Raw genomic sequence first — 16532 nt, forward strand, 5'->3', positions numbered from 1 at the left:
AATTTAAAAAGATGTTCTTGGCAGCATGAATAATTGGGAAGCACTATTATACTTTTAGATGGAGTTTCAGAGATTTGTACTTCACTGCAAATAAAGAAGCACTGTGTAGGTGTTCCTGGGAGGGAGTTTTGCTAAGAATTCTTACTAAATAAAGTTCGGTCAATCAAATGTTATATTCTTCAAATTCTCCTGGGAAAGAAATTGTCATATTCTATTTAAAGATTTGTTTGCATATGTAATGTTAAAGTGAAATGTGACAAGAATCACAGATAATAATTAAAGGAAATAAAAATAGTAGACCTCTAATAATGTCATTTTGGGGAAAGAGTTAATACATTTAGCAATGTTTCTGTGAATAACCTTATCCATAATGAAAGCTAACTAAAATTGCATGTGTTTTATTACATTAGAATTGATCAACTCTAAAAAGAACCCAATTTGTATTAAGGTATGAATGCATGTTTTTTCTTTCAGTAAAGTATTGTACAGTAAGAACTGAAAGGAACCTGAGATGTCAGCTATAACAAACTCCCTGTTTCAGATAAGGAGACTGATGGTCAAAGAGCATAATGATTTTTGGTAGTTTCAGGATTAGAATTTCCATCTCCATATTTCCAGGCTCCTGAAATTTACATTGTGATATACTACTTATTTTAGAGAGACGTCTTTTTTTTTTTTAATTTTTTTTTCTTTATTGATTTGAGAGAGAGAGGAAGTGAGAGGGAGAGAGAGACAGAAACATCAATGAGAGAGAACATTGATTGGCCACCTCCTGCATGCCCCCTACTGGGGAGTGGGCCCACAACCTGGGCATGTGTCCTGACTGGGAATCCAACTGGCGACCTCTTGGTGCATGGGTCAGTGCTCAACCACTGAGCCCCACCGGCTAGACATAGGAGACAAATCTTAAGAAATTTCTATTTTTTGAGTATGATATTGTTTTAAAATATTATTTTATTATTATTATTTTTAATCCTTACCCAAAGACATTTTTGCATTTATCTTCAGATAGAGTGAAAGGAAGAGAGAGAGAGAAACATCGACGTGAGAGAGACACATTGTGTGGTTGCCACCTACACGACCCTAACTGGGGCTGGAGACAAGCTGCAACTGAGGTATGTGCCCTTAGGGGGAACCAAACCTGGGACTCTCTGGTCCTTGGGCCGATGCTCTAACTACTGAGCGAAACTGGCCAGGGCTAAAATATTATTTTGATCAGTATTTTAATTCACATGAAATAAAGACATCTATTTTTAAATAACATGCAAGGAAGAGATTCCATATTCAGTGTTGTGACAGCTGGCCTCTTAAAGGCTGTGCAAAGCTCTAAAAGTGGTATTTATGCTTTTAACTTGCATCAAGTTAAGATTTAAAATTAACCAAGAAAATCATAGAGATATTTTATTTTTGTTATTCCTACCTTAAAGAATCTTTAAATGATGAAAGGTTGAGACACTTATAAGTCCAATTCCTCTAAAGATGATACTTTTGATGGTTGTGATTAAAAGAAATATGTTTTAATAAAAAGCAGCAATAATTTTTGTAATTTTAAACCATTGCATACAGATAATTAAAATTTAATAGTAATTACACAAATTTTATGGTAATAAAACTAACATATAGTAGAACATTTATAAACTAGACCAGTATAAATAAGTAAAAATTACACATAATTTTAGTTTCTGGAGAAACCAGTAATACTATTTTGGTGTGTTTCTTACTAATCTTTTGCTGTGCAATTATGGAATTTTTTTAAACAAAGTCAAGATCATTCTCTATATCCCCCCCACCCCCCATGTAACATTATATCATGAGCATTTTCATACATCCTTAAAAAGTCTATGGAGCCCTGGCCGGTTTGGCTCAGCAGTTAAAGCGTCAGCCTGCGGACCAAAGAATCTTGAGTTTGATTCCAGTCAAGGGCATGTACTTTGGTTGCAGTTTGATCCCCAGCCCTGGTTGGGGGCGTGCAGGAGGCAACCAATCGATGTGTCTGTCTCCCTCCCTCCCAACCACTCTATCTGAAAAATCAATGGAAAAATATCCTCAGGTGAGGATTAAAAAAGAAAAAAAAAATCTATGAAAAGATTTTATAATAGCTCCATAACATTCTTATGTAAAGTTATTTAACCATTGTTCTATTTTTGGCTATTTAGGTAATAAACTTTTTACTATTAATGCTGAAATGGATAGCTGGTTATACATATCTTTGTTTGCATTGTTCTATTTTACTTATGATTGTTGCCTAAAAATGGAATTGCCAAAAAGCTTTTTAGAAATACACTAGTTTAAACTTCCAATAATAATGTATGAAAGTGCTGTTTTATTGCACCCTTAACAACAAATTGATTGTGTTTGACGAGGGCTTTGCTAGTATTTTGAGGCTTGAAGCATTTGTTGAACAGATTAGTTGGGTGAGTCCATATGTTTGTTATGCTATCCAGAGGCACTTAGTTTTTGAGGTTAGCGTTGTATTTGTTTTTATAGCGGCAGACTAACCACATAGTTAGATAAAGTAGATAGAATATTTACTTATCTTCCCAAGAGCAAACTATTTTCTTTGGGCCACACTTATCCTGGTTAAACTATTTGAATTGTAAGGTTAATGAAGCCTAAAAACTTTAATTGACTGCTTTTGCCTAAAATATAAAGAATAGAGTTGAAATAAATTGCTTAAAAAATTTATCAACAGAGTTTAAATAGTAGTTGCTCTGTAGCTGTGTGTGTGTGTCTGTTTTGGGAAAGACTGGGTGGAGAAGAGGGTAGAGAAAGAATAGAAAGAGAGCATGACTGAGGAAACAAAGGTGTTGTGAATAAAAAGAACTTCTGGGTTTACCTGGGAAAAAAGTCTTTATTTTTGCCTATATATGATTGACTCTGAAAGAAAAGTTACACATGAGCCCTGTTTGCTGAAATAATATTTTTGTGCCCAAGTCTGCTGAAATGAACTGGTACTGAAATACATTTTAAAATAATAAACTTCTTGCAAGTTGTGTTGATTGATTATGTAAAAAAAAAAAAAGTTTTGTTCAGCTGATGTGGGTCAGTGGATTGAGTGATGTCCCATGGACTGAGAGGTCCAGGTTCAATTCCCGGTCAGGGCACATGTTTGGGTTGCAGGCTCCATCCCTGGTTGGGGGCGTGCAGGAAGCAGCTGATCAATATTTCTCTCTCACATCCATGTTTCTATCTCTCTGTCCCTTCCTCTCTCTCTAAAAAAATCAATCAAAACATACTAAACAAACAAAACATAAAGTGTTAAGTTAGATGCAAAGTGTCACTTATCAAAAATAAGTTGTTTTTTGCCCAGCTGGTGTGGTTTAGCATCATCCTGTGTACCAAAGGGTTGCCGATTTGATTCCCGATCCGGGCACATACCTGGGTTGCCATTTGATCCCCATTTCGGGCAGGTGTGGAAGTCAACCGATTGATGTTTCTCTCTCAAATTGACGTTTCTCTCTCTCTCTCCCTCTCTCTCAGCATGTCCTGGGGTGAGGATTAAAAATAATAATAAATTGCCCTGGCCAGTTTGGCTCAGCTGTTAGAGCTTCTGCCCGTGGACCAGAGAGTCCTGGGTTCGGTTCCCGCTAAGGGCATGTACCTCGGTTGCAGTTTGTCTCTGGCCCTGGTTGGGGTTGTGTGGGTAGCAACCACTGATGTGTCTCTCTCACATCGATTTTTCTCTCTCTCTCTCTTTCTCCCTCTCTCCCTCCTGCTCTATCTGAAGACAAATGTGAAACTGTTCTCCAGTGAGGATATAATAATAATGATAATAATAATAAATTGTTTTAAAAAACTTTGAATGTGATATGACTTTAATTAGATTGAAATTTGCAGGCCCTTGTCTTCCTTTAATGACACAAAATTTATTATATTTGTTAAAAAGTAAACTTTTAAGTCTAGTTGTTTTGGTACCAAAAAACTTTATTGTTAAAAATCAAAAGTGGGAGTTACTAAAGTATGTTAGGTATAAATAAGTATTTTATTTTTCACAGGACCAAAATCATGTTAGCTTCCATATCATTATTCCCAGAGATGTAATTTTAACTGGTATGATAAGAAAATAATAATCATAACATGTGCCAAAAACTGTATTATTAGACACTGTACTAGAATTGAGTTTTAATCTTCACAATGCCTTGAAAAGTATGGGTAAACTGAGGGACAAATAGTTCCAGAACCAGTCTAAGATCATACAGCTAGTAGGAAATCAAGCAGGGGTTCCAAAGTACATATCTTGCTATGTTTTCGACCTTGCTCTTTTCCTTTCCAACCTTGCTGCTTAGCAGGACCCACAGAAAAGAAGCAAATGGTGAGATCTGAGTACATCAAAAATTGCAAAATCTTGGCCACAGAGACCTACTGTGTCAAACCCGTATTTTAACAAGATCCCTCAAGTGATGTGTATGCATATAAAGTTTGAGAAGTTCCATACTACATACCATATTACAAGTAATGTTGAAATTTTGAAATCCTTTCTAAGGATTATTCCTGGTTTTACTTTTAGTTCTGTGGGTTATCAACATTTTCCACAAGAGGAAGAGGGAAACTGTTGTATTAGTCAACGTCTCCACCACTTCAGACTCTATCCTTCTGTGGTTTTGATTCAGATCCTGTTTAAATCCAGAGGAACAATTGACTAATTCTGCTTGTGGACATTTGGTCAAAATCTCAATCAGCCAAATATAGCTCTGTTTTTAACAGCCATTCTGCATGGACCCAACACTGCAGATTTATATAGTCCATGGCTTCATTCTGGATAGGCATTTCCGAAATTAAAAAGAGCAGTGCTTAAAAGAAAGCATTAAGCATTTTTGAAGGAAACTTAAAATCTTTTGGAGTATTTCATATTTTAGATGATTAGCAAGGAACCACAGATCTGTGTAGACTGGTGTCTCTACTACTTCATTTTGTGAACATAATTATTTGGTCACAGGGGCAATTATGGTAAAAATAAAAAAAGAAGCAAGGTTAACTTAGACTAGTAGAACAGTACTTACCAGTAGAAATATATTGCAAGACTCATGTAATTAAAAATTTTCTAGTAGCCACATTAAAAAAGTAAAAGGAAACTTTAAATTAATCTTAGTAATATATTTTATTTAACCCAATATAGCAAAATATTATATCAACATGAAGTCAATATAAAAATTGTTGAGACATTTTATATATATTTTTGTACTGTTTTGAAAAATCTGGTATGTATTTTATATTACATTGTTTCAGTTTGAGAAATTTTCAAATTAAAAAGTGAAATATAGTCCACTGAAAACCAAATTGTGTTTAATGGAAAAATATTTTACATTGCTTTGGTTTGAAAATGTAAACTGATTAAAATTAAATAGAATTAAAAAATTCACTTCTTTTGGTCACATATGGCGCATTTCAGCATCACATGTTGGGTTGCGTTTCTAATGTAACTGATTTCAGACCTATGGAATTGATCACCATATAGTAAGTGAATGAATGCTTCTGCAGGTTGGAGTCTGTTAGTATAAATATAATCGGAGAATAAAGAAGGAATCAAGAAAAGCTATTCAGGTCATAAAGCATTTACTGATACGTGCCCCCCGCCCTAGCCTTCCTGCAGTTGGAATTAATTTCACCTGCCTTTTATTAGTGGTTCAGAATCAGTTTCTTAACCCTTTAACCCCACTAAATTGTAAGGTTAAGGCCAGGAGTTAGGGTCCTTACAATTTTGTTTTTCCTGTGGCGTTAGATGCTTGCATCAGAGGGCTGCACACTTTTCAGAAAAGTGTGGTATTCTGACAATTGTGGCAAGAGGATAGTCTGAGTAGACTTGTTTGGCCAAACTGTATGTGTACCTGGATCACCTGGGAACGTTCGCTAAAAATACCAGTGGCTGGGCCTCAACCTTCTAAATTCTGCTTCACAAAGTTTACAGAGAGTCCTGGACACTTACATATTAAATAAGCCGTCCTAAGTGTTTCTTTAAGTCCAGGAACGTTTGTGTACCATCGGACTCAGCAATTAACTCTTAAAGGTTTCGAGTTCGAACTAACATGCGGTGCTGCTGTTGCCAGGCGTTTCATTTTCCTGGGCTGAGGTTTCTCAGGCAATTGTTTCTCTTCTGCAAAATGGGTTTTGCATGCTGTTAAACCCCGTCTCTGAAGATTGCCCGGATAGTGTTCCTGTCTCAGGATCCTAGAGGGACCTGAGCTCGCCTCGGTAGAGCGTGGCCATGTGACTGAAACCGGTTGCCACTCGGGCAGCCATTTTTGAGGCGGGCACCCGACCTCATGCCCCGTGAACCCGGAGTAGGGAGAAGACTGTTCCAGGGCTCAAGATGGCCACCGCATCCGCTAGCCAGCTTGCCAGTCTGAGCGTCCGCGAGCGGGCACGACACGCGCGGGCGGCTCTTGGTAGCCCGCCGCGCCTGGGGCTCATCTCCCGCCGCGGGCCCGGGGCGGAGCGCCCGCCCCCTGCGGGCGCGGCCAATCAGCGCGAGGGGCCGGCTGGGCGGGGCTGCCCGCGCTTGGGGTGTGTGAGGACGCGCTCGCGGTCGCTGAGTGCCTGAGCAGAGAAGCAGTTGCTGTGGTACCTGCTGCCGCTGCCGCTGCCGCTGCCGCTGCCGCTGCCGCTGCCGACGGCGCACACGCAGAGCATCGGACGCGAGCGCTGTTGCGTGGGGCAGGAAGGTGAAGCCATGACGTCCGTCAGGTACTGAGACAGGGCGCCAGCCCAAACTGTTCGTTTTCTGGGCGTTAGCCTCCCGACAACTGAAGAACTGTCGCTCCTTCTCTTGGGTGATCCGGAGCCTCCCAGTGCCACTGGGACCCCTCATGTTGGAGGTTTTCCCTGCACTTTTCATTTGAGCATTTCTGCTTTCCTCAGAAGTTTTTTGGGTCTGTGGCACAAGGCGGACTCTGTAAGCAGCCGCGCCGCCGAGGTGACCCTTGTCCAGACTGCAAGGTTTGAAGCTTGCTTGTGTGAATAGTAAATTTCTCATGAGAAAATGTAGCTACCTTTTCCCGTCGAAGAAGTGTGACGTGCTGTGTGTGTCCATGCCTGCATGGCATGCCTTCTGACAGAACCGAATTGGTGGCCACGAGCAGACCTGCTAGGTTGGCCCTGCTCAGATGCAGGTAGATTGCCCCCAAGTTATGAAATTGTGTGTCCCTGAAATGTTTGCTTATGACTGGAATTAGTACACTGGGGAAGGCACCATCTGTTTACCTACTCATGTGCGTGGCACTAGTGAAATGAGTGTTGTCAGCTAGTAGGTATATAATGAAAATAATAAACACATTTCCCCCCAATTGCTTTTACAGAGATTTTAAGGTTCTTCTTTGTTAATGGCGACAGGATAATGGGCCTGTCCAATTTCTGCATGTATCATTGACTGAATGTTTAACTTATGCTAATGCACCTATTTATAAAAAGGGATAAATTAGTTATTTACTCAGTGTTCTGACCTCCCTCTTTTAAAGTAGACCTTGGCCTTCATTGTCTCAGGGAAAGGGAGGCCCCAGCACAAATGTGAAGAGAATAAGTTAATTTTTTGACTGAGCTTCCAGCAGCGTAAGCCCTGGTGATTTAAAGTTTTCCAGTTATTTTCACCACACAATATTTAAGAGATGACTTGAGAACCTGAGATAAGATAAGGTAAGATTCAACTGTGCTGAACTTGGATACAGTTTCTCTTTCTTAAATTGCATAGTTCAATACTAACATAGACAAAGAGTGCTTAATTATGCAGAAGGAGAAATTCAGGGGCTGAAACATGGAGACTTACATGGAAAGGTTTTATAGTAAATTATATTGGGACATACAAGTCTAGCTTTTAATGCTAATAGTATTTAGGATGAATAAGAGTGTGCTGTCAAACCAAGTTAATTCCCCTTCTCCACTTCCATTAGTGGAACCTGCTGCTAATTAGGTTGTGGCTCAGTTACTTTCTAAATTAAGAATCAGTTCTTATGTGGGCTCAATTTTAATTGACCATTATCTTCCTGGCTACTCTTACTGGAGAAACACCCAAATCTAAAGCTTCTGCTGCTTGGCAGGTGGCAGCGGGATACATCTTTTAATGTAGGGTTTGAATGGTTATTGTGTTCAAAAGACTGATTTAAAGGTTGACACCAGCCTTATTTGACTTATTATGGAAGCATAGGCAACTGCTAATAAAGTTACATTTATGCTGTTTCTTCAGATATTAGACTTCATTTTACATAGTCTTGATATATAGTGACATGACTTGAAAAAAGATTTTTAAATGTTATCCAAACCAGCTGCCACATTTTATACCTGAGGAAACTGAGAAGAAGAAAAGTTGAGTGCCTTGGTCAAAATCAGTTAGTGGTAGTTAGGAATTGAATCCAAATATCCATGGTCTAGTGCTCGGCACAATGCCTTCATAGAAACAATATACTATTTAAATTTCTTGAAAAAGCTGCTTCGATGGACACAAATTATAAAATATTGTCAGAGACAACTGTAGTAACTCTTTTCTTTCCTCTAGTCCTCCAAGGAACTTGGGTTCAGAAGTAGGCAGAGAGATTACTGAAGTTGAAGCAACTGTATATGTGGTGACAGTTTTGAATTAGTTGATAATCACTAATGCAATTATGGCATACCTTCACTAATACAATTATGTCATACTTTAATTTTCACAGTCATGTTAGGCATGTTCCCATTTTGTGCCCAGTCTAATAGCCCAAAAGATAGGTATTATTGCCCTGCTTTTACTGGTAAGGAGAGTGAACTAGGTCACAAGTTATCAAAATTGGACTTCATGTCCAGTGTTCTTTTTTCAATCTCGCTTAAAAAAAATTGTTGCTAAATATGTGACAGAATATAAGAATGGAAACTAATGAGGACCAGTGCTCAAATACCTGGGTTCCAATTGAGGATCTTTTCCGGAATTACTGATAGTTTTATTCTCTTTCTCTTTTTTTTTGTCTTCTCTGGACATTTGTTTAATGATATACTCAGTGATGCAGGTACTAATATGTGTCCCACAATGTTGTTGAGTAGGTATGAAAATGTTTTTATTTTAGCCCTGGCCAGTTTGGCTCAGCGGTTGGAACATCGGCCTGTGGACCAGAGAGTCCCGGTTCGGTTCCCGCGAAGGGCACATACCAAAAAAAAAAAAAAAAGAAAGAAAATGTTTTTATTTTAAAATTTTAAATTGATTTTACAGAGAAAGAAAGGAAGAGGGAGAGAGAGATAGAAATATCGATGAGAGAGAACGTTGATTGACCGCCTCCTGCATGCCCTCCACTGGGGATTTGGCCCACAACATGGGCATGTGCCCTGCCGGGGGAATTGAACCAGCAACTTCCTGGCGCATGGGTTGATGCTCAACCAATGAGCCTCGCCCGCTGGGCGGTATGAAAGTGTTTTTAAATTTTAAAGCATTGCTCTGGCTGGTTTGGCTCAACAGTTAGAGTGTCGCCCCTTGGACTAGAGTATCGCGGGTTCGGTTCCTGGTCAAGGGCACATACATGGGCTACAGGTTTGATCCCTGGCCCTGGTTGGGGTCCTGCGGGAAGCATCCAATTGATGTGTGTGTGTCTTCCTCTCCCTCCCACCCTTCCATTCTATCTAAAAATCAATGGATAAATATCCTCAGGTAAGGATTAATAACAAAAAGATATAACCATGCAAATAATAACCATAAGAGAGCTAGAGTGGCCATACTAATATTATAAAACAATGGCTTTCAGGAAAAAATAATGTTAGTACAGACATTTAGAAAATAAATTTTGCACTGGCCGGTTTGGCTCAGCGGTTAGAGCGTCGGCCTGTGGTCCAGAGAGACCCGGGTTCGGTTCCCGCTAAGGGCCCGTACCTTGGTTGCAGTTTGTCCTTTGCCCTGGTTGGTTGTGCGGTGGCAACCACTCGATGTGTCCCTTTCATGTCGTTGTTTCTCTCTCTCTCTCCCTCCCACTCTATCTGAATAAAATATGGAAAAATGTCCTTGGGTGAGGATTAAAAATAAATAAATAAATTTTAAGGCATTTTATAAATGCAATATTCTAATCTTGTTAAAAGCCATTTGAGCCCCTAGAGAATGGTGTAATCAGACATGTTTAAATCTTAAATTTTTAAACATGAAGGAAACTTACCTATACAATTCCCTCACTTTACAGTTGGAAAAACTTAAGCCAAGATTTGTTCAAGTTTACATAGAATAGTTGCATATCTCTAACTAGAACCCAGATCTCGAGACACCTGGTTCAGTGCCCTTTCCAGTGTAGTCATTCAACTGTTAGGAATTACTAAATAATGATTTAAATCAAAAGAGGTTTTTTTTCTTTAATCCTCACCCTAGGACATTTTTGCATTTATGTTCAGATAGAGCGGGAGCGAGAGACGGAAGAAGAGAGAGAGAGAGAAACATCAATGTGAGAGAGACACATTGAATGGTTGCCACCTGCAAGACCCAACTAGGTTTGGGGACAAACTGCAACTGAGGTATATGTGCCCTTAGCATGAACTGAACCGGGACTCTGGTCAATGGGCTGACGCTCTCACCTCTGAGCGAAACTGGCCAGGGCGAGTTCTTTTTTTTTTTTTAAACTTAAGATCTTTGAACGAATTTGGCTGGAGATACTGACTCTGAACTTTTATTATTTGTATTCTACTCTCTTCATTACTGAGAGTCTACATTTACAGCCTCTAAATCCAATTATCCTTGAATAACAACTTTTATCCTTTGTTATGTATATCACACTCCAGCTGGTCTTAATTTGGGAAATGATAGAACATACTTGATAAATTGATGCTTTTGTCACTTTTAATTGGCCCAGTAGGAAAGTTGATGCTCCAGTTAAATTCAGGAGACCTTAGGAAAATGTAGAATGAGAGGACTAAAAGAGAATTTTAGCAAGCATTTTACTCTTTGAGGCCCCTTGAAGCCCCAAAAGTGGTATTTCCTAGTCACACAGTGGTAGAGCTTAAGATAGAACTTAGCTCTTCTGACCCCTACTTTATGCACTTTTCACTGAGCAACACTATTTCAAAATACCTCTATGAATATTGCCTTTTCCTCCTAACATCAGTGTCTGGTCTGGCTTTGGGCATTGCTTACAGCTTGAGTTTGTGCCAGGGAAGACTGGGAAAATGAGGTGGGGAGACAGGGAGAGTGTTTGCTATAGAGATGAAGAGCCCTATTTTATTAGCCTGCCCAGACAGGTCAGATTTGGTCAGAGTATTCTGGGACTCAACATTACTGTGTCCTGCATGATGATTCTGGAACCACTTCTGTGGATTGGCCTACACTGGAAAATTTATGTGGCTGTGGGTGGGGTCCTGGGGTATTTTTCTCCTAACACTCAAGACTTTGAGGTGCATCCAACAAGATCTGCCAAGCCACTGAGATGGAGAACATTCATGAGGAGACTAAAATCTGGCTAAGATTGAAACTGCCTTACTTTGTTGAGCTGGTTTCTTTAGAGCCTTTAAACAGAATTTTCAAGCTCATTTTAGGACTTTGTGTCTTTTATAATAAATGTAAATTTCAGATTACTGCAAAGACTTTTATGTATGGGACTTCTTAGTGAAGCAAATGAACTTTTAAAATAAAATGTAATTGTTTTGTTTATGAGATACTATATTTTGAAGAACTAAAACAGGAATCTTTCTCTTATAGAACTATGCAATATTGTCAGCTGTTAATGCTCATATTTATAAATAGGTCATCTATGTTTGAAAAGCATACAAGGTTTTCTGCCCTGGCCAGTTTGGCTCAGCGGTTAGAGCGTTGGCCTGCGGTCCGGAGAGACCCGGGTTCGGTTCCCGCTAAGGGCATGTACCTCGGTTGCAGTTTGTCCCCGGCCCTGGTTGGTCGTGCGGGTGGCAGCCACTCGATGTGTCCCTTTCACATCGATGTTTCTCTCTCTCTCTCTCTCTTCCTCCCACTCTATCTGAACAAAATATCAAAAAATGTCCTCAGGTGAGGATAAAGAAAAAAAAGAAAAGCATACAAGGTTTTCTAACTCTAAATCTTTCCAGCCACAGTATTGCTACATTAAGCAGAACTGTCAAAAGATAAAACAGAACTGAATGGTAACCCTTTCCTATAACATTGGTTAACAATCATGTCTCTTTACCTCTTCATATCTACTTACTTTTAAATTGTTATTTTATATTTTATTTTTGTTACAGATGTTGCTCCTTTTTTTTCCCCATTGACACCCTCCTCCCCATCCCCCCCACCCCATCCCTGGCTTTGTTGTCCATGTCCACTGGTTATGTGTACATGCATATAAGTTCTGTGGTTTATCTCTTCCCTCTGCCCACCACCTCCTCTTCTGAGGATTGTCAGTCTGTACCCTACTTCCACATCTCTGGGTCTACCCTATTCCTCAGACTGTTATGTTCATTATATTCCACAAATAAGTGAGATCATGTGGTATTTGTCTTTTTCTGCTTGGCTTGTTTTGCTTGGGATAATACTTTCCAGGTCCCTCCATGTCGTCTCAAAGAATAAGAGATCTTTCTTTCTTAACAACTGCGTAGTACTCCATTAAATTGTTATTTTAAAAATACTATAATTTTCTCCTGGGTAGTGAAGAGTTTAAACCATTAATGATATCTTCTGAATGTCCCATAGAGGCCTATAACTATATACCTGATACCTCATGGAAAATTATTTCTCTGCCTGTGAATGGCAAACTCAGTGATCAGACAGTGTTTGGGTTGGGGGTGCTGTGCATTAGAAATATTTGTCTAAAGTCATTGATTATTATAATTGACTTAGGTAACTTTTATTCATTTGAAATGCTGAACAAAAAAATGTTCTCTTTTGCCCTGGCCAGTTTGGCTCAGCAGTTAGAGTGTTGGCCTGCGGTCCAGAGAGACCCGCTTTCCGTTCCCACTAAGGGCATGTATTGCAGTTGTAGTTTGTACCCGGCCCTGGTTGGGTCCTGTGGGTGGCAGCCACTCGATGTGTCCCTTTCACATCAATGTTTCTCTCTCTTTCTCTCTTCCTCCCTCTCTCCCTCCTGCTCTATCTCAAGATAAATGCAAAAAAAAAAAAAGTCCTCGGGTGAGGATAAAAAAAAAAAAAAAGAAAGTTCTCTTTTGAGTTTTTAAATTTTTGCGGGCAATAGTATATTTATCACTTTATTTTTCTCCCCTTGAATTTTAGCATTATTTTTATGGCCATATTCATATAGATATTTTTCCAATATGAATCACATCACTGTACAATATCTGGTCTTTGTTCTGTGGAATGACTTTTATTTCCCCTGGTCAGTTCCTATAAGTCATAACACTGCTTAGTTAATAGAACACTGTTGGTTTTAGGCATTTAGCTTAACAATTCAGTGATCAGTTACTAATATTCTGAAGTGAAATTTTTAGCCCAACTGGTGTGGCTCAGTGGATTGAGCAATGTCCCATGGACTGAGAGGTCTCGATTCGATTCCTGGTCAGGGCATATGCCTGGGTTGTGGGCTCGATTCCCAGTGCCGGGACAAGCAGGAGGTAGCCGATTGATGTTTCTCTCTTACATTGATGTTTCTGTCTCTCTGTCCCTTCCTCTCTCTCTAAAAAAAAAAAAAAAAAAAAAAAAAAAAAATTAATAAAAACTTATTAAAAATTTTTTTAGCAGCACCAATATCCAAATATATCTGACCAGATTCAGAATTGGGTCTCTTCTGATGGTCTTTAGCCCTTAATCTCCTCCCCAAAAATATGAGGACTGGCATGTTACTTGGAATCAGAGCAAATGTTCATTTGTAAAATAAATACTGTAGTAAACCGTAAGTATGAATTCTTATTTTCAAATAGCAAAGCTAGCTTATAAATAGGATGACCATATGTCCCAGTTTACCCAGGACAGTCCTGGATCATTCCTGTTACCCTAATTATTAACAGCTCTTCGTTTACTCTCAAAAGTGTCCTGTTTGTATAATAAATCATCTGGTCACATACTTATACACTATAGTAATTTTGTAATAGTAGATTTTGGTTGTTGAAATGTTATTTGAAATAGGACCATAAGATAATCGTGTGTGTGTGTGTTTGTGTGTGTGTGTATGATACTTTTCATGGGCCAGACATTTTTATTCTATGGAGAGTTCTGAGTGTCTAAATGTAATATATTGAATAAGAAAGCACATACTTTGAAGTTAGGAATCATTTATTTGTTTTCTGACCCTTGGCAGGTTATAAAACCTTTCTGAACCTCTTGTTTCTGTTAAATGGAAATAATAGCAATGTCTAACTTAGAGTTATTGTGAAAAAAATGTTTTATAGTTGCAAATTGCTATGTAAGTGTGAGTTGTTGTCACACATGTGCCCCTGAAAATTGAATTTAAAATGAATAATTTTATTTAGTTAAGGGGAGCTTGCTATTTAACAGAGCATAGACAGTTTTTTAGAAGTGTTTTACTGTAATGGGAAGCAGGGATAATAGTAGCTGGAGATATATGTGGAGTTGAGGGGGGCTGAAATTTCAGCATGCTGAAAAGAAGGATCCAATAGAAAGAGAAAAAATAGATGATGCTGAACAGAGGGATGAGTATGCAAGAAGACATAGGATTTAGAATAAAAATGGAAATATTGGCCTTACGTAGTCTAAAGGACACAAATATTTTCCTAGTCTTTCACTTAATTAAAAGAATGCCAACAATATAATTTAAATATAGTAGTAAAATCACAGATCCCAATTTCACTAAATTTTGAAAAAAAAATTGTGTAGATACCACCCACGTCAACACACAAAACATGTTCATCTCCCCAGAAAATTCTCTCCTGCCTCACCCAGGCAACCATTTATGACTTATTTCAATAGAAATCTGTTTTACCTATTCTAGAACTTTATATAAATGGAATTATACAGTAAATACTGTCTGTGTCTGATTACTTTTATCTGATTATTGTTTAATAATAATTATGAAGTTCTTCCACTTTGATGTGTGTATCAGTAAGTAGTTTGTTCATATTCATTGTTGAGTAATATTACATTGTTTGGAAATAGCAATAATTCTCCTGTTGATGGACTTTGGGCTGTTTCTAGTTTTTGGTTACTATAAATAAAGCTGCTATGAACATGTTTGTATAAGCCTTTGTGTGGACTTGGGTAAATACCTAGGTATGGAATTGCTGTGTCCTAAGAGAGATATGTGTATTTAACTTTAGAAATCACCAAACTGTTTTCCTAATGGAAAACTAAACATATTCGAATTCCCACCAGTGGTGTTACTATTTTTTTCTTTATTGATTTTAGAGAGAAGAAAGAGATAGAAACATTGATGAGAGAGAATATCGTTTGGCCACCTCTTGCATGCCCCCCACTGGGGATTGGGCCCACAACCTGGGCATGTGCCCTGACTAGGAATTGAACCAGCAGCCTCTTGGTGCATAGGTCGACGCTCAACAAGTGAGCCACACCGGCTGGGCCCACCAGTGGTGTTATTAATGTTCCAGTTATTCCACCTTCTTGACAATGTTTAGCATTTTTTATTTTTGCCATTCTGGTGGATGTGTAGTTATATTTCATTGTGGTTTTAGTATGTAGTTCCTTGATGGCTAATGATGTGATTATAAGCCATTTGCTTATCTTTTCTTTTGAACTGAGTGTTCAAATCTTTTACCTAGATTTTGATTGCTTTTGCTTGTTGCTGATTTATAGTTCTTTTTATATTCTGGATAAAAATTGTCAGATTTTTTTTATCCTCACCCGAGGACATTTTTCCATTTTTTTTGTTCAGATGGAGTGGGAGGGAGGGAGAGGGAGAGGGAGAGGGAGAGGGAGAGGGAGAGAGAGAGAGAGAGAGAGAGAGACATCGATGTGAAAGGGACACATCGAGTGGTTGCCACCTGCATAACTAACCAGGGCCGGGGACAGACTGCGACCGAGGTACACGCCCTTCACGGGAACCGAACTCAAGTCCATCTGCACCCCAGGCCGACACACACACACACACACACACACACACACGTTTTCTCCCTGTCCAAGTCATGCCTTTACATTTTCTTTTCTGTTTTCCATCACCATGTATCCCGTCTATGCCCTCCACTCCTCCATTCCCCTACCCTCCACAATCATCACCCTGTTGTTCTCCCTTTTTTCCTCAATCCCCCAACCCCCCCAGAGGTGTTGGCCTGCTCTCTATGGCCTTTCCATTTTCTTAACAATGTCTTTTGGGAGCAGAAGTTTTAAATTTTAATCAAGACTAATTCATTGATTTGATTAATTTTATTGCTATTACCTTTTGTGTTCTTAGAAAATCTTTTGTTTAAAATTTTTATTTTTAAAATTTTTTTATGAGATTTATTTGGTAACATTGGTTAATAAAATTATATAGGTTTCAGGTATACAATTCTATAATACATCATCTTTATATTGTATTGTGTGTTCACCACCCCAGTTCAAGTTTCCTTTCATCACCATTTATCCCCTTTTTTCTACCTCCCTACCCACTCCCCTTTCTCTCTGGTAATCACCACAGTGTTGTCTGTGCCTTTGAGGTAGTTTTTGTTTTTTGTTTCTCCTTAATCCCTTCACCTTTTTTACCTAGTCCTGCAACACCCCCTCTCCTCTGATAGGTGTCAGT

General features: G+C 38.8%; 1 protein-coding gene across 6 annotated transcripts in view; it reads left to right on the forward strand.

Annotated features, from left to right (window-relative positions):
- The window catches only part of ADK (adenosine kinase), a 630959-nt gene that overhangs the window by 38658 nt on the left and 575769 nt on the right, over nt 1-16532 (forward strand). The window contains exon 1 of one of the 6 annotated variants that reach the window (XM_036265173.1): nt 6583-6681. The exons of the other annotated variants lie outside the window; for them this stretch is intronic. Within the exon in view, the coding sequence (XP_036121066.1) occupies nt 6668-6681 (14 nt within the window). The 5' untranslated portion in view covers nt 6583-6667. Of the gene's footprint in view, nt 1-6582; nt 6682-16532 lie in introns of those variants that run through there. 6 annotated transcript variants of the gene reach the window in all.

This window comes from Molossus molossus, unplaced genomic scaffold (genome assembly GCF_014108415.1).
Source record: "Molossus molossus isolate mMolMol1 unplaced genomic scaffold, mMolMol1.p scaffold_m16_p_17, whole genome shotgun sequence".
In the NCBI taxonomy this organism is placed as follows: domain Eukaryota; kingdom Metazoa; phylum Chordata; class Mammalia; order Chiroptera; family Molossidae; genus Molossus; species Molossus molossus.